The sequence below is a fragment of the Salvelinus fontinalis genome, chromosome 10, assembly GCF_029448725.1.
Source record: "Salvelinus fontinalis isolate EN_2023a chromosome 10, ASM2944872v1, whole genome shotgun sequence".
Lineage (NCBI taxonomy): Eukaryota > Metazoa > Chordata > Actinopteri > Salmoniformes > Salmonidae > Salvelinus > Salvelinus fontinalis.
This window is the reverse complement of record NC_074674.1, coordinates 39389700-39416066: the sequence shown is the minus strand read 5'-3', so window position 1 is coordinate 39416066 and position 26367 is coordinate 39389700. Positions and strand designations below refer to the sequence as shown.

The 26367-nt window shown below is 47.2% G+C and overlaps 1 protein-coding gene across 1 annotated transcript; it reads right to left on the bottom strand.

Moving 5' to 3' along the window:
• Positions 1 to 1232: 1232 nt before the first annotated feature.
• On the bottom strand, positions 1233 to 18306 carry cfap298 (cilia and flagella associated protein 298). The gene is made up of 8 exons (XM_055936801.1): positions 18042 to 18306; positions 17513 to 17654; positions 14326 to 14493; positions 10258 to 10325; positions 9871 to 10029; positions 5495 to 5626; positions 4647 to 4742; positions 1233 to 1477 (listed from the first exon to the last, which is right to left on the bottom strand). Exons 1-8 carry the CDS (start codon positions 18210 to 18212, stop codon positions 1367 to 1369), a joined length of 1047 nt encoding a protein of 348 aa, XP_055792776.1. The 5' UTR covers positions 18213 to 18306; the 3' UTR covers positions 1233 to 1366.
• Positions 18307 to 26367: the final 8061 nt, after the last annotated feature.

The following is a 26367-nucleotide window of genomic DNA, read 5'->3' as shown; positions in this document are numbered from 1 at the left end:
GGTAGTGCAGTTCATCCAGGATGGCACATCAATGCGAACTGTGGCAAAAAGGTTTGCTGCGTCTGTCAGCGTAGTGTCCAGAGCATGGAGGCGCTACCAGGAGACAGGCCAGTACATCAGGAGACGTGGAGGAGGCTATAGGAGGGCAACAACCCAGCAGCAGGACCGCTACCTCCGCCTTTGTGCAAGGAGGAGCACTACCAGCGCCCTGCAAAATGACCTCCAGCAGGCCACAAATGTGCATGTGTCAGCATATGGTCTCACAAGGGGTCTGAGGATCTCATCTCGGTACCTAATGGCAGTCAGGCTACCTCTGGCGAGCACATGGAGGGCTGTGCGGCCCCCCAAAGAAATGCCACCCCACACCATGACTGACCCATCACCAAACCGGTCATGCTGGAAGATGTTGCCGGCAGCAGAACATTCTCCACGGCGTCTCCAGACTCTGTCACGTCTGTCACATGTGCTCATGTGCTCAGTGTGAACCTGCTTTCATCTGTGAAGAGCACAGGGCGCCAGTGGCGAATTTGCCAATCTTGGTGTTCTCTGGCAAATGCCAAACGTCCTGCACGGTGTTGGGCTGTAAGCACAACCCCCACCTGTGGACGTCGGGCCCTCATACCACCCTCATGGAGTCTGTTTCTGACCGTTTGAGCAGACACATGCACATTTGTGGCCTGCTGGAGTTCATTTTGCAGGGCGCTGGCAGTGCACCTCCTTGCACAAAGGCGGAGGTAGCGGTCCTGCTGCTGGGTTGTTGCCCTCCTACGGCCTCCTCCACGTCTCCTGATGTACTGGCCTGTCTCCTGGTAGCGCCTGCATGCTCTGGACACTACGCTGACAGACACAGCAAACCTTTTTGCCACAGTTCGCATTGATGTGCCATCCTGGATGAAGTGCACTACCTGAGCCACTTGTGTGGGTTGTAGACTCCGTCTCATGCTACCACTAGAGTGAGAGCACCGCCAGCATTCAAAAGTGACCAAAACATCAGCCAGGAAGCATAGGAACTGAGAAGTGGTCTGTGGTCACCACCTGCAGAATCACTCTTGTTTTGGGGGGTGTCTTGCTAATTGCCTATAATTTCCACCTTTTGTCTATTCCATTTGCACAACAGCATGGGACATTTATTGCCAATCAGTGTTGCTTCCTAAGTGGACAGTTTGATTTCACAGAAGTGTGATTGACTTGGAGTTACATTGTGTTGTTTAAGTGTTCCCTTTATTTTTTTGAGCAGTGTATTTAAAACAAATTTTGGTCAACACACTTTGTTATTTTCAACATTGCAGAACCAATTTTATTTTTTGTAAACTTAAGCTTACAATTTGTATTTAAAAAAAAAAAAAGAAAAAAAAAAGAGGTGTGCCTATCTGGGACCCCACTTGATGTTGCTGAGGCCCTGGAACTGTCTCTTTAAGGCCTGTCTGTCTGACCAGTCTGAGTGGAGGTGACTGTCATCTTCCACCTCGTCCAGCATCTGTCAAAGCCACAGATTATAATACACTAAGGTTTACGGTAATGTACTCACATTAACCAACAGACATAATACACTAAGGTTTACGGTAATGTACTCACATTAACCAACAGACATAATACACTAAGGTTTACGGTAATGTACTCACATTAACCAACAGACATAATACACTAAGGTTTACGGTAATGTACTCACATTAACCAACAGACATAATACACTAAGGTTTACGGTAATGTACTCACATTAACCAACAGACATAATACACTAAGGTTTAAGGTAGTGTACTCACATTAACCCACAGACATAATACACTAAGGTTTACGGTAGTGTACTCACATTAACCAACAGACATAATACACTAAGGTTTACGGTAGTGTACTCACATTAACCCACAGACATAATACACGAAGGTTTAAGGTAGTGTACTCACATTAACCCACAGACATAATACACTAAGGTTTACGGTAATGTACTCACATTAAACCACAGACATAATACACTAAGGTTTACGGTAGTGTACTCACATACAGTTGAAGTCGGAAGTTTACATACACCTTAGCCAAATACATTTAAACTCTGGTTTTAACAATTTCTGACATTTAATCCTTGTCTTCGGTCAGTTAGGATCACCACTTTATTTTAAGAATGTGAAATGTCAGAATAATAGTAGAGAGAATTATTTATTTCAGCTCTTATTTCTTTCATCACATTCCCAGTGGGTCAGAAGTTTACATACACTCAATTAGTATTTGGTAGCATTGCCTTTAAATGGTTTAACTTGGGTCAAACGTTTCGGGTAGCCTTCCACAAGCTTCCCACAATAAGTTGGGTGAATTTTGGCCCATTCCTCCTGACAGAGCTGGTGTAACTGAGTCAGGCTTGTAGGCCTCCTTGCTCGCCTTTCAGCCTTCTGCCCACAAATTTTCTATAGGATTGAGGTCAGGGCTTTGTGATGGCCACTCCAATACCTTGACTTTGTCCTTAAGCCATTTTTCCACAACTTGAGGTATGCTTTGGGTCATTGTCCATTTGGAAGACCCATTTGAGACCAAGCTTTAAACTTCCTGATTGATGTCTTGAGATGTTGCTTCAATATATCCATATAATTTCCCACCTCATGATGCCATCTATTTTGTGAAGTGCACCAGTCCCTCCTGCAGCAAAGCACTCTCACAACATGATGCTGCCACCCCCGTGCTTCACGGTTGGGATGGTGTTCTTCGGCTTGCGAGCCTCCGCATTTTTCCTCCAAACGTAACGATGGTCATTATGGCCAAACAGTTCTATATTTGTTTCATCAGACCAGAAGACATTTCTCCAAAAAGTACAATTTTGTCCCCATGTGCAGTTGCAAACCGTAGTCTGGCTTTTTTATGGCGGTTTTGGAGCAGTGGCTTCTTCCTTGCTGAGCGGCCTTTCAGGTTATGTCGATATATGACTCGTTTTACTGTGGATATTGTCACGTTCCTGACCTTATTTTACTTTGTTTTGTCTTTGTTTAGTTGGTCAGGACGTGAGCTGGGTGGGCATTCTAAAAAAAGGGAAGTGGGGGTCGACTGAGATAAGACAACACACAGTTAATAATTATAACAATTGAAATGCTAATCCTTTGCACATGAACGCTCAGTCATTCGGGAATAATTACAACCAATATATATATTTACGCTCAGTGTGTTGTCCTGATATCTGTTGGAAAGTTTGTTTCTGTTGGAGAGTTTGTCCGCCCTCTCTCTCTCTGCCGTGGTTAGAATGGATAGTTCAGAGTACCATTCATTCATGTCGTTTTAGAATAGATGTTTCGGCGGTTGTCGGTCTTCGCGTTCAATGATACCGAATTCCTAGCTGCAGACTAGTAATCAATATCAAAAGACTCGTTCTTATTCTGTCGGTATCGATAGTCTAAGAGTTTAACCACGTGGGATGGTTAAAAGATTCAGCAATCTACTCAAACCCTTATTTCCCTCTGTGATAGAGGTACTGGTCTGGTCTCAAACCTTAGCCCTCTCGTTATCGAGGTAAGCTGGTCTGGAGTGGGAAAACCCAGGTGGGGGTTTTATTCGGAACATAGAAAAGGGCTGTCCCATGACGCCAGGTCATAACTGTGCTCATGACTCAGTTAAACACCAAAGGGAATTGGAGTTTCCCTCATTAAACAGTCTAAAAATCACATTACATAATTTCACTATTATTTCCATCTTTACTCATTCATTCTATACAACATTTAGATGTAAGCCTCATAACTGAGACTTTTGTATCAACAGGATTATGGTAATGTGTATTGTCTCTCATGAGTTTCACAAAATTGTACCAAATGGGCCAGTTCGTAGCTGGATTCTTCACCGATCTTTTATACCTTCTCCAGAACATGAATATTGTTCGGTTGTCAAGTTCTGTGAGGTGGAAGAAATTCCTTTGTTCTCTCTATGGAAACTCATTCTCTCTCTCTCTATACTGTCTGGCCAGGAGGAGAGGATCTCCTCCAGGAATTGACGAACTCTCTCTGACCACAGCAGCCTGAGTGTAGGAGAGAGAGAGGGGGATGGTGCAGAGGTAGGGGTGTGGTGCTCGCTGTGTCCAAAGAGGTCATGACAGCGGTATGACGGCTGCGTGGTCCCATGGTGTTTATACTTGCGTACTATTGTTTGTAAAGATGAACGTGGTACCTTCAGGCGTTTGGAAATTGCTCCCAAGGATGAAACAGACTTGTGGAGGTCTACAATTTTTTTCTGAGGTCTTGGCTGATTTCTTTTGATTTTCCCATGATGTCAAGCAAAGAGGCACTGAGTTTGAAGGTAGGCCTTGAAATACATCCACATCCACCTCCAATTGACTCACATGATGTCAATTAGCCTATCAGAAGCTTCTAAAGCCATGACATCATTTTCTGAAATTTTCCAAACTGTTTAAAAGGCACAGTCAACTTAGTGTATGTAAACTTCTGACCCACTGGAATTGTGATACAGTGAATTATAAGTGAAATAACCTCTCTGTAAACAATCGTTGGAAAAATTACTTGTGTCATGCACAAAGTAGATGTTCTAACCGACTTGCCAAAACTCTAGTTTGTTAACAAGACATTTGTGGAGTGGTTAAAAAATGAGTTTTAATGAATCCAACCTAAGTGTATGTAAACTTCCAACTTTAACTGTATGTATGTGTGTGTGTGTCCCACCTTGACTTCCTGTTGTCTCTTGTAGTGATGCATCATCATCTGTTTCTGTTGCTCCTCTGTCACCACAGGTTCTCTGGCTGGTGCCCCCTGGCCCCTCTGATAGGAACACATGGTCAAACATCAGGACGAGCTACACCAGCGGGTCACGGGCGATCAATCTATTATATCCCCCTCTACAACGTCCAGATCTATCTCCCTCTAGAACGTCTAGATCTATCTCCCTCTAGAACGTCTAGATCTATCTCCCTCTAGAACATCTAGATCTATCTCCCTCTAGAACATCTAGATCTATCTCCCTCTAGAACATCTAGATCTATCTATCCAGGCTACGACCAAGGGCTAGGCCTACTACGAACTGAAAAGCATGGACTATTGCATCCTAAAGGGGTTTCCTCTCCTTACCTCATCTTATTGGCTTGCTCTGATGTGATCTGAACTATCCTGTGTTTTTATACGGAGATGAGAGAAGAAACCACTTTGGATTATTGACATGTACCCTCTGTAAAAATTTACTCTGTCTCTATTTTCAAGATGTCGACCTCAGTCACACCCGAGAACAGCTGATAAAGTGGCTCGCGCTTTTCTCACGCAGGTAAAAAGATACCCGTAGCTCCACCCACCTGTCCCTACTGGCTAGTTGTAGTGTAGCTCCACCCACCTGTCCCTACTGGCTGGTTGTAGTGTAGCTCCACCCACCTGTCCCTACTGGTTAGTTGTAGTGTAGCTCCACCCACCTGTCCCTACTGGTTAGTTGTAGTGTAGCTCCACCCACCTGTCCCTACTGGTTAGTTGTAGTGTAGCTCCACCCACCTGTCCCTACTGGTTAGTTGTAGTGTAGCTCCACCCACCTTCTGTATTTTGACTACGATCTTGGTTTTGTCATTCTTGCCGATGTAATCCTGTAGTTTCTTGCCTCTATGCAACTCCTTAGCAGCCCACCACAGCTGAGCCTCCTCCACTGGAATCACCTGGAGAGATGCCTGGGAGAGACGACGAGGGAGGGGAGGAGGGAGAGAGAGAGAGAAGGGAAGGAGGGTGGAGAGAGGAGGAAGGGAGGGTGTGAGAGAGGAGGGAGGGAGGGTGGAGAGAGGAGGAAGGGAGGGTGGAGAGAGGAGGGAGGGAGGGTGGAGAGAGGAGGGAGGGAGGGTGGAGAGAGGAGGAAGGGAGGGTGGAGAGAGGAGGGAGGGAGGGTGGAGAGAGGAGGGAGGGAGGGTGGAGAGAGGAGGGAGGGAGGGTGGAGAGAGGAGGGAGGGAGGGTGGAGAGAGGAGGGAGGGAGGGTGGAGAGAGGAGGGAGGGAGGGTGGAGAGAGGAGGGAGGGAGGGTGGAGAGAGGAGGGAGGGAGGGTGGAGAGAGGAGGGAGGGAGGGTGGAGAGAGGAGGGAGGGAGGGTGGAGAGAGGAGGGAGGGAGGGTGGAGAGAGGAGGGAGGGAGGGTGGAGAGAGGAGGGAGGGAGGGTGGAGAGAGGAGGGAGGGAGGGTGTGAGAGAGGAGGGAGGGAGGGTGTGAGAGAGGAGGGAGGGAGGGTGGAGAGAGGAGGGAGGGAGGGTGGAGAGAGGAGGAAGGGAGGGTGGAGAGAGGAGGGAGGGAGGGTGGAGAGAGGAGGGAGGGAGGGTGGAGAGAGGAGGGAGGGAGGGTGGAGAGAGGAGGGAGGGAGGGTGGAGAGAGGAGGGAGGGAGGGTGGAGAGAGGAGGGAGGGAGGGTGGAGAGAGGGTGGAGAGAGGAGGGAGGGAGGGTGGAGAGAGGAGGGAGGGAGGGTGGAGAGAGGAGGAAGGGAGGGTGGAGAGAGGAGGAAGGGAGGGTGGAGAGAGGAGGGAGGGAGGGTGGAGAGAGGAGGGAGGGAGGGTGGAGAGAGGAGGGAGGGAGGGTGGAGAGAGGAGGAAGGGAGGGTGTGAGAGAGGAGGGAGGGAGGGTGGAGAGAGGAGGGAGGGAGGGTGGAGAGAGGAGGGAGGGAGGGTGGAGAGAGGAGGGAGGGAGGGTGGAGAGAGGAGGAAGGGAGGGTGTGAGAGAGGAGGGAGGGAGGGTGGAGAGAGGAGGGAGGGAGGGTGGAGAGAGGAGGGAGGGAGGGTGGAGAGAGGAGGGAGGGAGGGTGGAGAGAGGAGGGAGGGAGGGTGGAGAGAGGAGGGAGGGAGGGTGTGAGAGAGGAGGGAGGGAGGGTGGAGAGAGGAGGGAGGGAGGGTGGAGAGAGGAGGGAGGGAGGGTGGAGAGAGGAGGGAGGGAGGGTGGAGAGAGGAGGGAGGGAGGGTGGAGAGAGGAGGGAGGGAGGGTGGAGAGAGGAGGGAGGGAGGGTGGAGAGAGGAGGGAGGGAGGGTGGAGAGAGGAGGGAGGGAGGGTGGAGAGAGGAGGGAGGGAGGGTGGAGAGAGGAGGGAGGGAGGGTGGAGAGAGGAGGGAGGGAGGGTGGAGAGAGGAGGGAGGGAGGGTGGAGAGAGGAGGGAGGGAGGGTGGAGAGAGGAGGGAGGGAGGGTGGAGAGAGGAGGGAGGGAGGGTGGAGAGAGGAGGGAGGGAGGGTGGAGAGAGGAGGGAGGGAGGGTGGAGAGAGGAGGGAGGGAGGGTGGAGAGAGGAGGGAGGGAGGGTGGAGAGAGAGGAAGGGAGGGTGTGAGAGAGGAGGGAGGGAGGGTGGAGAGAGGAGGGAGGGAGGGTGGAGAGAGGAGGGAGGGAGGGTGGAGAGAGGAGGGAGGGAGGGTGGAGAGAGGGTGGAGAGAGGAGGGAGGGAGGGTGGAGAGAGGAGGAAGGGAGGGTGTGAGAGAGGAGGGAGGGAGGGTGGAGAGAGGAGGGAGGGAGGGTGGAGAGAGGAGGGAGGGAGGGTGGAGAGAGGAGGGAGGGAGGGTGGAGAGAGGAGGGAGGGAGGGTGGAGAGAGGAGGGAGGGAGGGTGGAAAGAGGAGGAAGGGAGGGTGTGAGAGAGGAGGGAGGGAGGGTGGAGAGAGGCGGGAGGGAGGGTGGAGAGAGGAGGGAGGGAGGGTGGAGAGAGGAGGGAGGGAGGGTGGAGAGAGGAGGGAGGGAGGGTGGAGAGAGGAGGGAGGGAGGGTGGAGAGAGGAGGGAGGGAGGGTGGAGAGAGGAGGGAGGGAGGGTGGAGAGAGGAGGGAGGGAGGGTGGAGAGAGGAGGGAGGGAGGGTGGAGAGAGGAGGAAGGGAGGGTGTGAGAGAGGAGGGAGGGAGGGTGGAGAGAGGAGGGAGGGAGGGTGGAGAGAGGAGGGAGGGAGGGTGGAGAGAGGGTGGAGAGAGGAGGGAGGGAGGGTGGAGAGAGGAGGGAGGGAGGGTGGAGAGAGGAGGGAGGGAGAGAGGAGGGAGGGAGGGTGGAGAGAGGAGGGAGGGAGGGTGGAGAGAGGAGGGAGGGAGGGTGGAGAGAGGGAGGGTGGAGAGAGGGTGGAGAGAGGAGGGAGGGAGGGTGGAGAGAGGAGGGAGGGAGGGTGGAGAGAGGAGGGAGGGAGGGTGGAGAGAGGAGGGAGGGAGGGTGGAGAGAGGAGGGAGGGAGGGTGGAGAGAGGGTGGAGAGAGGAGGGAGGGAGGGTGGAGAGAGGAGGGAGGGAGGGTGGAGAGAGGAGGGAGGGAGGGATGCCTGTTACAGCCTTATTCTAAAATTGATTAAATAATTTCCATCTGTGGTAAATTCAATTGATTGGACATGATTTGGAAAGGCACACACCTGTCTATATAAGGTCCCACAGTTGACAGTGCATGTCAGAGCAAAAACCAAGCCATGAGGTCTAAGGAATTTTCTGTAAAGCTCTGAGACAGGATTGTGTCGAGGCACAGATCTGGGGAAGGGTACCAAAAATATTCTGCAGCATTGAAGGTCCCCAAGAACACAGTGACCTTCATCATTCTTAAAATGTAATACGTTTGGAACCACCAGGACTCTTCCTAGAGCTGTCTGCCCGGACAAACTGAGCAATCGGAGGAGAAGGGCCTTGGTCAGGGAGGTGACCAAGAACCTGATGGTCACTCTGACAGAGCTCCAGAGTTCTCTGTGTAGATAGGAGAACCTTCCAGAAGGACAACAACCATCTCTGCAGCACTCCACCAATCAGGCCTTTATGGTAGAGTGGTCAGACGGAAGCCACTCCAAGGTAAAAGGCACATGACAGCCCGCTTGGAGTTTACCAAAAGGCACCTAAAGGACTCAGACCATGAGAAACACGATTCCCTGTTCTAATGAAACCAAGATTGAACTCTTTGGCCTGAATGCCAAGCGTCACATCTGGAGGAAACCTGGCACCATCCCTACGGTGAATCATGGTGGTGGCAGCATCATGCTGTGGGGATGTTTTTCAGCGGCAGGGACTGGGAGACTAGTCAGGATCGAGGGAGAGTTGAACGGAGCAAAGTACTGAGAGATCCTTGATGAAAACCTGCTCCAGAGCGCTCAGGACCACAGACTGGGACGAAGGTTCACCTTCCAACTAGACAACAACAATAAGCACACAGCCAAGACAACGCAGGAGTGGCTTCGGGACAAGTCTCTGAATGTCCTTGAGTAGCCCAGCCAGAGCCCAGACTTGAACCCGAACATCTCTGGAGACCTGAAAATAGCTGTGCAGCAACGCTCCCCATCCAACCTGACAGAGCTTGAGAGGATCTGCAGAAAAGAATGGGAGAAACTCCCCAAATACAGGTGTGCCAAGCTTGTAGCGTCACACCCAAGAAGACTCAAGGCTGTAATCGCTGGCAGTAATCGCTAAACGTCAGGGAGGCGATGCCTGCCGTACACTGTAACGTCAGGGAGGCGATGCCTGCCGTACACTGTAACGTCAGGGAGGCGATGCCTGCCGTACACTGTAACGTCAGGGAGGCGATGCCTGCCGTACACTGTAACGTCAGGGAGGCGATGCCTGCCGTACACTGTAACGTCAGGGAGGCGATGCCTGCCGTACACTGTAACGTCAGGGAGGCGATGCCTGCCGTACACTGTAACGTCAGGGAGGCGATGCCTGCCGTACACTGTAACGTCAGGGAGGCGATGCCTGCCGTACACTGTAACGTCAGGGAGGCGATGCCTACCGTACACTAACGTCAGGGAGGTGATGCCTGCCATACACTGTAACGTCAGGGAGGTGATCCCATGTACAGACCCAGTCCACAGAATTAACAACAACTGAGATAAATATTTAATAAATTAATTAATAAATAAACAAATCCATTAATAAATAGAAGGACTTAGATGGTCTCTATGGGGAAGCCATCCGGTGGTGATGTGACTACCCAGGAAGAGGCCTGCTGTTTACCTACCTGTGTTCCTGATAGGTCCTCCTGGTCCTCCAGCTCCATCCTGATTGGGTCGTGTGGCGGCAAGCCCATGGGGTAAACGATCATCACCGCACCCCTCAGCTGGTCCAGCGCCTCCTTCACCGTCTCCATGGTAACACACACACCAGCCACCGCCTGTTTCTGAAGAGCACAAGAGGAGGAGAAATAAGAAAAGGGGCCTGCGTCACCAAACGACACCCTAAACCCTACATAGTGCACTACTTCCCCTATGGAGCCAGGTCAAAAGTAGTGCACCATATAGGGAATAGGGTGCCGTTTGGGACGGAATATATGATGTGTGTGGTGTGATCCATTAGAGATGAGTCGTATACATTAGAGATGTGTTGTATATTTAAATACTGTAGTTACCTTAGAGATGACTGCCTTGGCCTCCTCCATGGTGTTCCTCAGCACCTCCTTCATCTTCTGGTTAGGAGCTGGAGGAGGAGGAAGAGGAAGCACACTCAGGTTCAGGGTTAATTCCATTTACAGAAAGTAAACCAAATTACAAATTTTCCTCATTGAAAAGCAGTGAAGAGATAATTGGAATTTTAGTGCTACTTTCTGAATTGACCCCAACTCTCTCAGGTTCACAACAATATAGCCAGAAGGACTCTAGCCAGTCTCTATACAAGAGCCGAGACCCTGGACACAGAGAGCAGGCTCCAGACCGGTGGAGGTAGGAGCACACAGCACTACTGTATGTCAGTTAGAACGAGTGTCAATTGTCCTCTTTACTAAAGCCAAGATTTTTGTTTTTTTTAACCTTTAATTTAACTAGGCAAGTCAGTTAAGAAGAAATTCTTATTTACAACGATGGCCTACACCGGCCAAACCCGGACGACGCTGGGCCAATTGTGCACTGCCCTACGGGACTCCCAATCACGGCCGGATGTGATACAGTCTGGAATCGAACCAGGGTGTCTGTAGCGACGCCTCTAGCACTGAGATGCAGTGCCTTAGACCGCTGCGCCACTTGGGAGCCCACATTGACCAAGACGCTGGCCACAAAGAGGAAGATGCAGGCCCAGACCAAATTATGGTGGCCTTCAAATCAAATTTGATTTGTCACATACAGAGTGTGTATGGAAGCAAACAGCGCCAAACTAGGGATGTTAACGGTTAGCTGCTTTAATTGGTTAGCTGCTTTAATTGGTTAGCTGCTTTAATTGGTTAGCTGCTTTAATTGGTTAGCTGCTTTAATTGGTTAGCTGCTTTAATTGGTTAGCTGCTTTAATTGGTTAGCTGCTTTAATTGGTTAGCTGCTTTAATTGGTTAGCTGCTTTAATTGGTTAGCTGCTTTAATTGGTTAGCTGCTTTAATTGGTTAGCTGCTTTAATTGGTTAGCTGCTTTAATTGGTTAGCTGCTTTAATTGGTTAGCTGCTTTAATTGGTTAGCTGCTTTAATTGGTTAGCTGCTTTAATTGGTTAGCTGCTTTAATTGGTTAGCTGCTTTAATTGGTTAGCTGCTTTAATTGGTTAGCTGATGAAAATACATTTGACTAATGGTCATGCTTATCAGTCTATAGGTTAATTTGCATAATTTAGTGGAATTCAATTGGCGAATGTGTGTATTTGCATTAGTCATCATGTATCCAATTTATCACATGCCACAGCATACACAGCCTAGTTTGAGGAGAGGAAGTCTACCACCTGTCAGACAGGACCAGAGTCGCTCTACAGCCTAGTGTGAGGAGAGGAAGTCTACCACCTGTCAGACAGGACCAGAGTCGCTCTACAGCCTAGTTTGAGGAGAAGAAGTCTACCACCTGTCAGACAGGACCAGAGTCTCTCTACAGCCTAGTGTGAGGAGAGGAAGTCTACCACCTGTCAGACAGGACCAGTGTCTCTCTACAGCCTAGTGTGAGGAGAGGAAGTCTACCACCTGTCAGACAGGATCAGAGTCGCTCTACAGACTAGTTTGAGGAGAGGAAGTCTACCACCTGTCAGACAGGATCAGAGTCACTCTACAGCCTAGTTTGAGGAGAGGAAGTCCACCACTTGTCAGACAGGACCAGAGTCGCTCCACAGACTAGTTTGAGGAGAGGAAGTCCACCACCTGTCAGACAGGACCAGAGTCGCTTCACAGACTAGTTTGAGGAGAGGAAGTCCACCACCTGTCAGACAGGATCAGAGTCGCTCTACAGCCTAGTTTGAGGAGAGGAAGTCTACCACCTGTCAGAAAGGACCAGAGTCGCTCCACAGACTAGTTTGAGGAGAGGAAGTCTACCACCTGTCAGACAGGACCAGAGTCGCTCCACAGCCTAGTGTGAGGAGAGGAAGTCTACTTCCTGCCAGACAGCATGATAGCAACTCCTCAAAAATCTGGTACGAGATTGAAACATGCTGTTTGTAAGCTCAGTCATTGCGCAACAAATAACAATTCTAAACGCCATCGCGTATTTAAAAACTGTTTTGATAAGCACGGTTAAAAATGTCTTACCTTGCTTCAAAGCAGCCTCGCCAAAAAATCATAACAGAGACATGGAGGCAATTCTTTTATAAAGACTTCATGCCATTAACCAGCATCTCTCTCCTGATCTATTGGTTTCTATATCAACTTTCTTTCTTTGTCCAGAAGACAAAAAAGGCACAATCCTAGTGATATTAGCAACACATTCTAGTTGTTGCTATTAGATTCCCCCTCTTTCTAATGGAAATGTTATTCTCTGTCACAAGTAGAACCGCTCACATTACGTGTGCTGTTTAGAATGGTGTTTTCCAGCCAATTAGATTTTGGCAAATGTTTGAAAATGACGTTTTATTTCCTTCTTCATTACATGAGTTGCATGTTCAATAATAGACTATAGCCTTTTGATTGTAAGGACGATAGGTTTGCCATTGTGGCATTGTTTACATTAAGCTCTTTAATGAAAAATATCTGTTTGCTTGTTAGCTGAGGAATGCTCGAGTCCGTTCTCTTATTACGAGGTCGGAGTTCAATATCGATAACTGGTCACGCTATTCACGATAAACAACATGGAGTCATCTATCAATACATGCTTACCTGTACCCATGTTTGTCCTGTACAACTGCGGTCCTTCCGCGTGGTCCTGAAATTCCTACTTTTAATTAAAACTTTTATTGAATACAAACATCGATTTTTTTCCCCTCATTTGTGTTGCTCAATTTAGCGCGAAACCGCTTGTGTCAATTTAAATGTCAGCTTACGTAGTATGTCAAGGCGTCCTATCTCCAGTTGAGCTACACAAATTAGTTAAAAAGTCGGTGGTTGTATTCGATACGTTTTTATTAAAAAGTATACATTTCAGCATCCCGTGGAAGGACCACAGTCTTACAAGACAAACATAGTGTAATGAAACAGGCAGGGAGCAGGTCTCGAACCGTCGACCTTCGACCCCGAGGTCCGGCGCGCTATCGACTGTGCCGCAAAAGCATGCCCGTGCGGCAGAGTCGATTCCAACGTTTATAAACCCAGGGTCGTTACACTACAGGTAAGCGTATTTTTAGAATTGACATATTTAACAAGTGTCGGCTGATGGGGACTCCATTTTGTTGCTATCAAATCGCGGGACCAGTTATCAGTCAACTCTGCAACAGAGTTGACTGTTCTTACGCTAGCTCCTTGTATGCATACATAGTATTTTCTGTTGTTCACATCATTTTCCTGTTTGGATTTTATTTTTACAGTTTGTTGACCAATTAATGAGGGTTAGTTAGTCGGAAGCAAACTTGACCAGAATTTGCATCCCTAAACCAAACGGAACCAAAGAGGACCAAATAGAACCATACGGAACCAAACAGAAGCAAATGGAACAAAACGGGGAGGAACGTACATTACATTTACATTTAAGTCATTTAGCAGACGCTCTTATCCAGAGCGACTTACAAATTGGTGCATTCACCTAATGACATCCAGTGGAACAGCCACTTTACAATAGTGCATCTACATCTTTTAAGGGGGGGGGGGGGGGCAGAAGGATTGCTTTATCCTATCCTAGGTATTCCTTGAAGAGGTGGGGTTTCAGGTGTCTCCGGAAGGTGGTGATTGACTCCGCTGTCCTGGCGTCGTGAGGGAGTTTGTTCCACCATTGGGGTGCCAGAGCAGCGAACAGTTTTGACTGGGCTGAGCGGGAACTGTACTTCCTCAGTGGTAGGGAGGCGAGCAGGCCAGAGGTGGATGAACGCAGTGCCCTTGTTTGGGTGTAGGGCCTGATCAGAGCCTGAAGGTACTGAGGTGCCGTTCCCCTCACAGCTCCGTAGGCAAGCACCATGGTCTTGTAGCGGATGCGAGCTTCAACTGGAAGCCAGTGGAGAGAGCGGAGGAGCGGGGTGACGTGAGAGAACTTGGGAAGGTTGAACACCAGACGGGCTGTACATAAATTGTCCAATAGACAATTTAGTGGGATTTTTTAATTATACATTTTTACGTTCTGGAGTAACCTAGTCCGACTAAGAATACACCTCTGGACTCACCATGTCCGTTCCTCCTTCCGATCTCATCCTTGTTGAATTCAGGTCCTCCGCAGGGGACACACCTCTCCTCCCACTCGTCCTTTAGCTTCAGGTCAACAATCTGTTCATCCGTCAGACCCTGCATGTTGGGGGGCAGCGTCACACCGTGGTCCACCAGCTCTGGGAACTCTGAGGGAGGAGACAGGAACACAGACACGTTAACACCCATACCATTTTTTGGCCAAAGGAAGCTGTGTGTGTCTTATGAAAAGTGTAGAGCTAGTTAGTTAGCTGTATTGTGTATTATATAGTGTAGGGTTAGCTGTATTGTGTATAACACATAGTGTAGAGCTAGCTAGTTAGCTGTATTGTATATTGTATACAACATAGTATAGAGCTAGCTAATTAGCTGTATTGTATACAACATAGTGTAGAGCTAGCTAGTTAGCTGTATTGTATACAACATAGTGTAGAGCTAGCTAGTTAGCTCTATTGTATACAACATAGTGTAGAGCTAGCTAATTAGCTGTATTGTATACAACATAGTATAGAGCTAGCTAATTAGCTGTATTGTATACAACATAGTGTAGAGCTAGCTGTATTGTATACAACATAGTGTAGAGCTAGCTGTATTGTGTACAACAGTGTAGAGCTAGCTAATCAGCTATATTGTGTATTACATAGAGTATAGCTAGCTAGTTATATACAATACAGCTAACATACAGTGTAGAGCTAGCTAGTTAGCTGTATTGTGTATAACATACAGTACCAGTCAGAAGTTTGACACACCTACTCATTCCAGGGTTTGTTAAAAAAAAAAAAAACTATTTTCTACATTGTAGAATAATAGTGTAGACAAACTATGAATTAACACATGGAATAATGTAGTAACCAAAAAAGTGTTAAACAAATCAAAATGTATTTTAGATTTTTCCAAGTAGCCACCCTTTGCCTCGATGACAGCTTTGAACACTCTGAGTAGGTGTGTCCATACTGATACTGTACATGTAGCCATGTAATGCCTATACTGGTCTATGGTGTACAAATGCAGCTATGTATGGAAGCTTCTGCTAAAGTTAACTAAAAAAATATATATAGACAGACTCGTTCCAAACGGACCAGAGGACAACTAGACCCGTTCTGTATAGACCTGGTCGGATCCAGACCTGGCCCGATCCGAGTGAGGGAAGCAGCAGAAAAAGCTACTTTATTAAGCGGAGCTAATAAAGCACGAGAGAAGGGAGAGAGAGGTGCTGATCTAGTAGGCCGGGGGAAGTGCCATACTGTGAGAGTGACACCCCCCTCCACCTTTATGCTTGTGACACTTCTGAATGTGGGGCAAGAATTGTTTTGCCCCCGCCTCCCAGAGTCTTCCTTGCTAGCTAGCAGGAGTGACACCGGTAGACAGTGTCCTTCGCTCCAAACTGCCAAACACCTGCACTCACCGTCATTAACAGAACTGTGGGAAAACAGTGTCCAACAGGCCGGGGCAAAGGACACTGCCTACCGGTCGCCCCCGTTAGCACAACAGTTGCGAGACTGGGGCGACATCATGTGCTAGCTAATTAGCTAGCTTGTTAGTGACACCGTGTGCTAGCTTGCTAGTTATCTATCACACGGTGTCGACCGCCTGCTCTGTGCTGGAGAAAACCGTGCCTGACAGGCGAGGGCGAAGGACACTGTCTACCGGTGATGCCCCCGCCTACCGCTAGTACAGCAGGTGGGGGGGCACCGTGTGCTAGCTAACTAGCTAGCTTGCTATTTAGCAACACTGTGTAGCTTGATGTCGGCCCAGCCTCCTGCTGTGTACCGGAGAAAACTGTGCCTGACAGGCGGCGGTAAAGGACACTGTCTACCGGTCGCCCCCGCCACCCGCCTGCTGTGTATCGGACTAGCTGACCAAGCTAGCACACAGTGTCCTTCGCTCCCGCCTGCCACACAACTGCCCTCACCGTCGTTAACAGAACTGCAGGAAAACAGTGACCGACAGGCAGAGACAAAGGACACTGTCTACCGGTGTACGGTTAGCTAGCAGCCGTTGCCCCTTCTGTGGGGTATATCTTCTGGCATCTAATGTTATTATGCATTAACGCCACCTACTGTACTGGAGCGCCCCCATCACCTGCCTGTCCTAGCTTAAAAATGGACCAATAGAAATATAGAGGGGTTCCTGCAGATGCAGGAATACCAACATGCAGGAACGCCCTGAATTGCAGGCCGCTATTGAACCCTTCTCACCAACCAAACTGACTCGCGCTATAGTAGGCTAATAGCTGCCTAGGTCATTTATCATCAACTATGATTACATAGTACCTGTCTTGACTGCATCAAACCGGGAGAAGATAAGTTAAGCTAGCTAATGTTAGCTATTAGCTATTATCCTGTCTTATCTGGTGTCTTGTGTGAATTTAAGTATGCTCTCTCTCTAATTCTCTCTCGGAGGACCTGAGCCCTAGGACCATGCCTCAGGACTACCTGGCATGATGACTCCTTGCTGTCCCCAGTCCACCTGGTCGTGCTGCTGCTCCAGTTTCAACTGTTCTGCCTGTGGCTATGGAACCCTGACCTGTTCACCGGACGTGCTACCTTGTCCTGGACCTGCTGTTTTCAACTCTCTAGAGACAGCAGGAGCGGTAGAGATACTCTGAATGATCGGCTATGAAAAGCCAACTGACATTTACTCCTGAGGTGCTGACCTGTTGCACCCTCGACAACCACTGTGATTATTATTATTTGACCCTGCTGGTCATCTATGAACATTTGAACATCTTGGCCATGTTCTCTTATAATCTCTACCCGGCACAGCCAGAAGAGGACTGGCCACCCCTCATAGCCTGGTTCCTCTCTAGGTTTCTTCCTAGGTTCTGGCCTTTCTAGGGAGTTTTTCCTAGCCACCCTGCTTCTAAACCTGCATTGCTTGCTGTTTGGGGTTTTAGGCTGGGTTTCTGTACAGCACTTTGTGACATCAGCTGATGTTAGAAGGGCCTTATCAATAAATGTGATTGATTGATACAATGTCTCTCTCCCTGGATCTGTATGGGGCCCTTCCGGACAAGCCAGTTAAAATTACACAACCCATACCCGTTACAATCAATTCTGGGCCCGGATCGAGTCACGGGTACAGGTGGATTCGTGAAGACCCCTAATTGGCACAGGACAGAGGCAGGGTTTCTATCTACATCTTCGTACACCCACTAACGTTACTCACCTGAGCATATCCTGTCTACTTTGAGCCTGGTGTTGTAGATGGCTGTGACCTGCTGGGTCAAGGTTTCCAACGGGACGTCGACTGACGTGCTGAACAGGAACTGGCTCTCGTCACCACGTTTCACGTGCAGCTGCACCATTCTCTGCAATGATGTCAAAGTATTAGCTAGCTAACTAGCTAGCCAGCCAGTTGTGAACCCTAAACTATTATATTAGGTTAGCTATATTTCCCCCTTCAAGTTGCTAGCTAACTAGACAGATTTTATAGAGCCGGTAGGTAACGTTAGCTATGTCAGCTGGCTGACTAGTCTAAAAGTTGTAACTACCTAGCTAGAAAGTTCGATCAGAAATTAAGTTACCATAGCAACTAAACACTAACTTCCCTTTGTTGATAACTAACTAGCGTTAGCTGGAAAACAACTTGAGCGTCAACTTTTATTTTTAGCTACACACAAATTACTAACATTTACAGATAAATTAATATTGTGACATGGATAAGAGTTAACTTTATAACAATAGACAAAACCTACCGTTGTGGAAAAGGTAGCGTCGGGAAGGACACAAAATAGCAGAGTACCAGAGGTGTTGCAGTGTTCAATCGTTTGTAAACGCAATATCACGAGACATCCGGGAACCTTTGCGAAACACCAAGCAGACCAGGCCAAAGATAATTTTGAAGAGATGAGAATAAGAACGCCCATTTTGTACGTCGCCCATGTTACGTTGAAGAGACACGCTGTTCGTTCTGGGCGATTCTGGGACAAGGAAAGCTCTCCTTCAAGGAGTGAATGTGAGTTAATTGGACGCTAGCTCAAAAACCCAACATTAGCATGGACTTCTTCAACAATAAGTACGACATTACAAATATTTTCCAAGATGTAAGATAATCAACTTTATATCTGTAATATTGTATAGCTTTGGAATAGTGACATTACGTACTTTCGAGGAAAATAGGCACGTTTCTCGACTCACACTGATTTTGAGAAGGGATTGCGTGACGATTAGCTTAGCAACCGCGTGACGGAGCATGACACCGTAAACACGATTGGTCGACAGTCTGTTGATGGGGCGTTGAACGTTTCTCTATTCATTTGTCAAAGGGATTCCTATCTCCTCCTTTCTCAAAAACTATCTCTGACTAGCCTGAGGTTGGGGTTTGAGAAGTGAAAAATTATTCATTAGTTGTTAATTTTCTCGAAATCTGAAGGCACAACAGTTAGACACGTTTTTCTGTAAGGCTATTAATACTCTCTATACGAATGGTAACAGCTCTATCAAACTGAAACATAGCACCTCACCTAGAAGTGAGTTAAAGAGAGTAATTAGGCAAGGTTGTCCTATCTCACCGTGTCTATCACCCAACTTCTTACAAATTATTTAAATAATAGTCCTGTACAAAGTATTTCCATAGTTGGTAAAGAAATAATTATAAGCCAGCTGGCTGGCGATACTACACTTTTTCTGAAAGAAGCTAGTCAGATTCCCATATCGATCAATCGTGATAGCCCAGATGCTTTGGAAAAGGATTCTATATTTTAACATTAATAAATGTGAACTCATGGCTGTCAAAGATTGTTTGACACCTTCATATTATGGTATTCCAGTAAAAGAACTTACATATTTAGGCAAAACCATTACTAAGGATCAGAATTCTAGAAGCTTACTACATAATTTTAACCCTCTTATTAAAAAAAACAAACAAAAGAAGCTAAATCAATGGCTACAGAGGGACGTATCTTTAAAAGGTGGAGTCCTAATAACCAAGGCTGAAGGTGTCTCTAGGCTAACATATGCCGCTCTATCTTTATATCTTGACGGTAAAATAAGCAAAGAGGAACTCCCTTTCTAGGGAGTTTTTCCTAGCCACCGTGCTTCTACACCTGCATTGCTTGCTGTTTGGGTGTTACGCACGCCTCTGAGAAGAGGGAACGCAACTCCCTGCTACAATTCAACTCTCTGAAGTGCAAGAGGTATGGACTGTAGGTGCGAGTAAGGATGACACAAAAGCAGAATTTACCGTTTACTAGAATTTATTTTCTTACACGGTAATATGGGGAAAAGGGGCTGGACGGAACCAAAGCAAAGAAAGTAAATATCAAAGTTCCCCCTCTCCTTTCTAACCTGCCTACCCACTTAACTTACCTAACTTAACACCGCCTGGTGCCCTAACCAAAATACAGGGGGTGGTCCGCCCAGGTCTTACCTAGTGTGCCTAGACAGTAAATATACTACGGGTATATGTATGCCCTCGGGCCTCTTGCCTAAGCACTCCCAAAGTGCCTTCTCCTTCCCCCCCTGGGAACAAACGAAACAGAGTAATTGTTAACGATTTCACAAACACTCACAAACACAGGACATAGCAAAACTGCTACCAACAACAACAGTACATACCACACTTTCTGACACAACCAACACTATATCACAATCTAATTTTTCTCTCTCAATCTCCAAATCTCTACTCCAAATCTCATCTCTCCTCTCTTGGCAGAACACTGGCTTTTATCTTCAGGTGGCAATGGTGATTAGAGTCAGCTGCTTCTTGACGAGGGGGCGGGGTCAGCTCCAATCACCAATTAGCCTGGGGTTGACCAATCAGCTGGTTGGGGAGTACTTCAGGAAGCCATCTCCTGAAACACACACACTAAAATACAAAACAGAACACAGAAACTGGGGAACGTAACACGCCCACCACAAAAATTGCAAACATACAGTTTGTGATAACAAAAACCAACGCTTCCCCAGTTAGTAAACCCGTGATAGAGCGTCAGCAACCACATTCGCTGAGCCCTTCCTATAGGCTATCTGTACATTATATCCTTGTACAATCAGAGCCCACCGCATAAGGCGGCGGTTCTGATTGTACATTTGCTTTAAGAACACTAAAGGATTATGGTCCGTGAAGACCATTACAGGAAAGGCACTGGATCCCACATATACCTCAAAGAACTGTAAGGCTAGCAATAAAGCTAGTGTCTCTTGTTCAATTGTGGAGTACCTTGACTGACACGAGTTGAACTTACGAGAGAAGAAACTGACGGGCCGATCCACTCCATCTTCATCTTCCTGTAAGAGAACCGCACCCACCCCCACTATACTAGCGTCAACCTCCAACTTAAAAGGTTTGTCAAAGTTGGGGGCGGCAAGCACTGGGGCACTACAAAGTAGCGCTTTAGCGGACTCAAACGCATGGTTACAGTCCTTGGACCACCTAAATGGTACCTTGGGACTAAGCAGAGATGAAAGGGGAGCTACTACCGTCGAGAAATTCTTACAGAATGTACGATAGTACCCTACCATCCCTAGGAATCTGCGCAACTGGCGTCGAGTCGTGGGAGCAGGAAAAGCAACAATTGCCTCCAACTTGCCAGTTACTGGGCGCACTTGACCTCGTCCCACTTGTTTCCCTAAGTAAGTCACCGTAGCCTTCCCAAACTCACACTTGGCCAAATTGAGGGTTAAAGAAGCATTCTCCAACCGCTGAAACACACTTTTCAAAGTGGAGAGATGATCAGACCAAGTAGACGAATGTATCACCACATCATCAAGGTATGCAGTACAATTTGGCACATCTGCAAACACAATGTTAACTAGACGCTGAAAAGTAGCAGGTGCATTACACATGCCAAAGGGCATCACAGTGTATTGTACAAAGTTATCAGGCGTAACAAAAGCCGATATGTCAGAAGCTCTAGAGGTCAGAGGCACCTGCCAATAACCTTTTAACAAATCTAACTTACTAACGTAAGCAGCAGAGCCAATTCTATCAATGCAGTCATCTAATCGAGGTAGAGGAAAAGAATCAGACTTTGTAACTGCATTTACTCGACGATAGTCCGTGCATAAGCGGGACGTACCGTCAGGCTTAGGAACAAGAATACATGGGGAACTCCAGGAGCTGTTACTGGGTATTGCCATGTCATTCTGTAATAAATAAGCTACCTCACTTTTCATTACCTCCCTTTTCTTTGCATTAACCCGGTACGGATGCTGACGTATAGGAGCAGCATTCCCTACATCCACGTCATGTTCCAAGATGGACGTGCGACTCGGAACGTCCTGAAACACACTGAGAAAACTGTTTATCAATAGGATAAGGTCCTTAGTTTGATCGTTATCCAAATGTTCCATTTGAGAGGGTAACTTCTTCAGCATCTCTGAATTACATAGGCGTTCACACTGCTGTAACGTATGGCGTAACTCCAACCCATCCTCCTTATCCTCCTCTAGGTCCCAGCCAGGCTTCAGCACCACCGCAGCCACACTGGAGACGGCGGGCTGGACCGGCTTACTTAAGGAGCTGTCTGGAGAGTCACGTACATAATATTCTTTTAGCATGTTAACATGACACACACGGGAAGAACGCCTTCGATCTGGAGTCTTTATCACATAATTGGTGTCACTGAGTTTCTTTTCCACCAGATATGGTCCAGAAAAACGTGCTGACAGTGATGAGCCAGGAATTGGCAACAAAACTAAAACTTGATCCCCTGGTGCAAAAGAACGGCCAACAGCCTTTTTGTCATAATGCACCTTCATGCGTTTTTGCGAAGAGGAAAGAGACTTTTGGGCCAACGCACATGCGGCGTGCAGTTTCTCCCGCATCTTACTGACATAATCCAACACATTTTTAGGGGCGCTACTGGGTGTAGGAGATAAGATATGCTCCTTCAAAACTTTCAGCGGACCCCGTGGGGTGTGTCCAAACACAAGGTCAGCAGGGCTGAACCCTAAGGACTCTTGTATCGTTTCCCTAATAGCAAATAGGACAAAGGGCACCCCCTCATCCCAATCGGTACTGGTATCCATACAATACTTGCGTAGCATTGCCTTCAGCGTCTGATGCCAGCGTTCGAGAGCCCCTTGACTCTCTGGATGATACGGACTTGAGACCTGATGGGAAATACACAATGTCTTTAACACATTTGAAAACATTTTAGACATAAAGTTGGATCCCTGATCAGTTTGGATTACTTTAGGGAGTCCAAACGTAGAGAAGAACTTCACCAGTGCCTTCACCACAGTCTTAGCCGTAATAGTACGGAGAGGAATAGCCTCTGGGTATCGAGTAGCACTGCACATTATTGTTAATAGGAACTGGTTACCTGACCTGGCTTTCGGCAACGGACCTACACAATCAACAATCACTCTTTCAAACGGTTCCCCCACCACAGGAATCGGGTAGAGCGGTGCTCTAGGAACTGTTTGATTCGCTTTCCCAGTGAGTTGACATACGTGACATGTTTTACAAAATTGGACCACATCAGACTTCAAACCTGGCCAGAAGAAATGACGAAGGACCCGGTTATAAGTCTTTGTGATCCCCAAATGTCCAGACCACGCCTGGTCATGGGCGAGTGACAGCACCTGCTGTCGGAACGGTGTAGGAACAACCACTTGACACACTTCACTCCAGTCATTAACTGTGTCATGAGCTGCCCATTTACGCATCAAAACTCCTGCTTCCATAAAGTAGGCGGTCTCTCTAGTTTTAGCTTCCTCAATGGAAATTACCGAAGCAAAACACTTGCGAAGACAGGTGTCTCCTTTTTGACATTCAATCACCTTCTCAGGGGTGACAGACAAAAGAATGTCATGTAATTGGGGTGCGATTTCGCAGTCCCCTGCCTTAGTTTTTACAGGAGTAAAAACTGTCGGACTTGCAGAAGGAATACTCGGTGCATTGTCTTCTACTTCAACATTCTCAAAAATGGAACTAGCCAAATCCACCACATCTCCAAGCTTGCGAGATTGTGCCCTCGTTAACACACAAGCAGGAAAAACATGTGGAAATGCTTGAACCAATTTCTCATCTGCAATTTTGATTTCTGGGTTGTCTACTACCTCTAACACAGGAGTAACATTACCACCAGCAATATCATTCCCTAATAGCAATGTGACTCCTTTTACTGGCAGTGTAGACACTACACCAACACGGAAACGTCCTGATACCAAGTCTGACACTAAGTGGACCCAGTGTAATGGTACAGGTACTGTTTTTGTCTCTATCCCCTGTAATATAACATGTGAGCCACAATACGTTTCAGGAGACCAGGGTAAAGCATCAGTAATGATTACTGACTGTGCCGCTCCTGTGTCTCGTAAGATTTTAATTGGCTTTTGATCAGCTTGTTCTCCAGTTAAGGAAACACAACCAGTAGAGATAAACGGAGCATAAACAGGATCCGGTTTCTCAAATGCTGAATCAATACCTCGGACCAACGGACGAGCCAAAGACTTGACTAAACCCAAACTTTTCCTTTTTGGGGACGATGACTGGGACTGTTTCGGTTTATTTTTCAAAACTGGGCAGTCCGCAATCACGTGACCCTTTTGGTGACAGTAAAAACATTCACGGATCTCATGAAAAGACTTGTCAGAGGAAAAACGACCTGAATGAGGCACTGATGACGTAATCAGTCTACCTTCAAAACGAGGTGCACCAAAGACAGTCTTGTGTGTCAAAGCGTACTCATCTGCCAACACTGCTGCCTGGGCCAATGTCACCACTTTCTGTTCATTTAAATGAACTACAATTCTATCAGGGAGGTTGCTTTTAAAATCCTCCAACAGCATCAACTCCCGAATATCAGCAAAGGTGTTAGCTTTGCTGGCTGAACACCATCGATTAAACAGAGACTCTTTGTCCCTAGCAAACTCAACAAAAGTACTTTGAGAGGGTTTCTTGTGGTTCCTGAAGCGCTGTCTATAAGCTTCAGGCACCAACTCATAAGCCCGCAACAGGGTAGTTTTAACTGTATCATAGTGTAAACTGTCTTCCAGGGAGAGAGCAGCTACTACTTCCTGGGCTTTCCCAGACAATTTACATTGTAACAGGAGCGGCCAAACCTCGAGTGGCCAATGCAGCGCAGCGGCCACACGCTCAAATGCAGAAAAATAGGAATCCACTTCCGACTCTCGGAATGGTGGGACTAAAGCGATATTTTTACTTACATCAAAGTGGGCTTGATGCTGAGCAGCTTTTGGAGTCGTACCGGAGCCAGCATCTAGCTCTAGCTGTCGGATCCTCACCTCCTTGTCGGCTTCTATTTTCCTAATTTCAAGATCAAAATGCATCTGTCTCTCCTTATCTTTTTGCTCCATTTCTAACCGGGCCAGCCTCACCTTTAGCCTAGCGGTCCCGTCTGAACGACCTGAAGCAGAAGATAAAGGATCGAATCGAGGCAATGTAAAGGGGGTACGAGCAACCCCTTCCTCTGCCCTGTCCTCCGACTTGGCATCGGAAAGTCTACCCGTCTCCTCTCCTTTCAATGAGAGAATTCTTTCTCTTACTAAACCCTCCCTGACTAGCACCAAAAGCTCAGCCTTTAGGGCTTTCTCAGGGATAACAAATCCATAATGGTCAGCTATAGCTATAAGGTCTACTTTTCGAAACCTCACCAAACAATCAATAGAGGGCACTTCAATGAACTTGGAGATGGCTGAGGCAGCCATGTTGTACACAACAATCTACTGAAAACACAAACTAAACAAGTCATCCAAACTCACAACCTACCATCACACCTCAATCACTAACCACAGAGAGCTCAGTGCAGCAGGGTCCGGTGGGTTTAATGGAATCCCGGATGAGCCCCCATTATGTTACGCACGCCTCTGAGAAGAGGGAACGCAACTCCCTGCTACAATTCAACTCTCTGAAGTGCAAGAGGTATGGACTGTAGGTGCGAGTAAGGATGACACAAAAGCAGAATTTACCGTTTACTAGAATTTATTTTCTTACACGGTAATATGGGGAAAAGGGGCTGGACGGAACCAAAGCAAAGAAAGTAAATATCAAAGTTCCCCCTCTCCTTTCTAACCTGCCTACCCACTTAACTTACCTAACTTAACACCGCCTGGTGCCCTAACCAAAATACAGGGGGTGGTCCGCCCAGGTCTTACCTAGTGTGCCTAGACAGTAAATATACTACGGGTATATGTATGCCCTCGGGCCTCTTGCCTAAGCACTCCCAAAGTGCCTTCTCCTTCCCCCCCTGGGAACAAACGAAACAGAGTAATTGTTAACGATTTCACAAACACTCACAAACACAGGACATAGCAAAACTGCTACCAACAACAACAGTACATACCACACTTTCTGACACAACCAACACTATATCACAATCTAATTTTTCTCTCTCAATCTCCAAATCTCTACTCCAAATCTCATCTCTCCTCTCTTGGCAGAACACTGGCTTTTATCTTCAGGTGGCAATGGTGATTAGAGTCAGCTGCTTCTTGACGAGGGGGCGGGGTCAGCTCCAATCACCAATTAGCCTGGGGTTGACCAATCAGCTGGTTGGGGAGTACTTCAGGAAGCCATCTCCTGAAACACACACACTAAAATACAAAACACAGAAACTGGGGAACGTAACATTGGGGTTTTAGGCTGGGTTTCTGTACAGCACTTCGAGATATTAGCTGATGTACGAAGGGCTATATAAAATAAACTTGATTTAATTTGGTAGACCAGATGCTTTTCACCTTGCTGTGGAGAATTTTGAATTTTCTAGACTTTACTACCTTAAATAATCCTTTTAAGATCAATTGGATAAAACAATTTCTAAGAAAACCCACTTCTGTGGGACTTTATTCCTCATCATGTCTTATCTACTTTTGGTGGCCTTTACTTCATGTTGGTTTGCAATTATAATATTGACAAAGTTCCCAGTGAAACTCTGCTTTTCATCGGTAGGTTTTCTTGTCATTGTCCTTTAATGAATAAGCATCATTTTTCTCCACACAGATATTATATATGGAATAATCCAGACATATTGTATAAAAATGAATGCTTCTTTGTTTTTAGAATATTGTTACCACAATAATATCCTATTGGTGAGCCAACTTGTAAGTGCAGAG

What these genes read in the sequence shown, in the direction of transcription:
- cfap298 (XM_055936801.1), bottom strand. Translation starts at nt 18,212, where the DNA reads ATGGGCGTTCTTATTCTCATCTCTTCAAAATTATCTTTGGCCTGGTCT. An exon ending in ACGCTACCTTTTCCACAACG is followed by an intron (nt 17,655 to 18,041) that starts GTAGGTTTTGTC and finishes ACATCATTGCAG; the next exon opens with AGAATGGTGCAGCTGCACGT. An exon ending in CGGAAGGAGGAACGGACATG is followed by an intron (nt 10,326 to 14,325) that starts GTGAGTCCAGAG and finishes CTCCTCCTCCAG; the next exon opens with CTCCTAACCAGAAGATGAAG.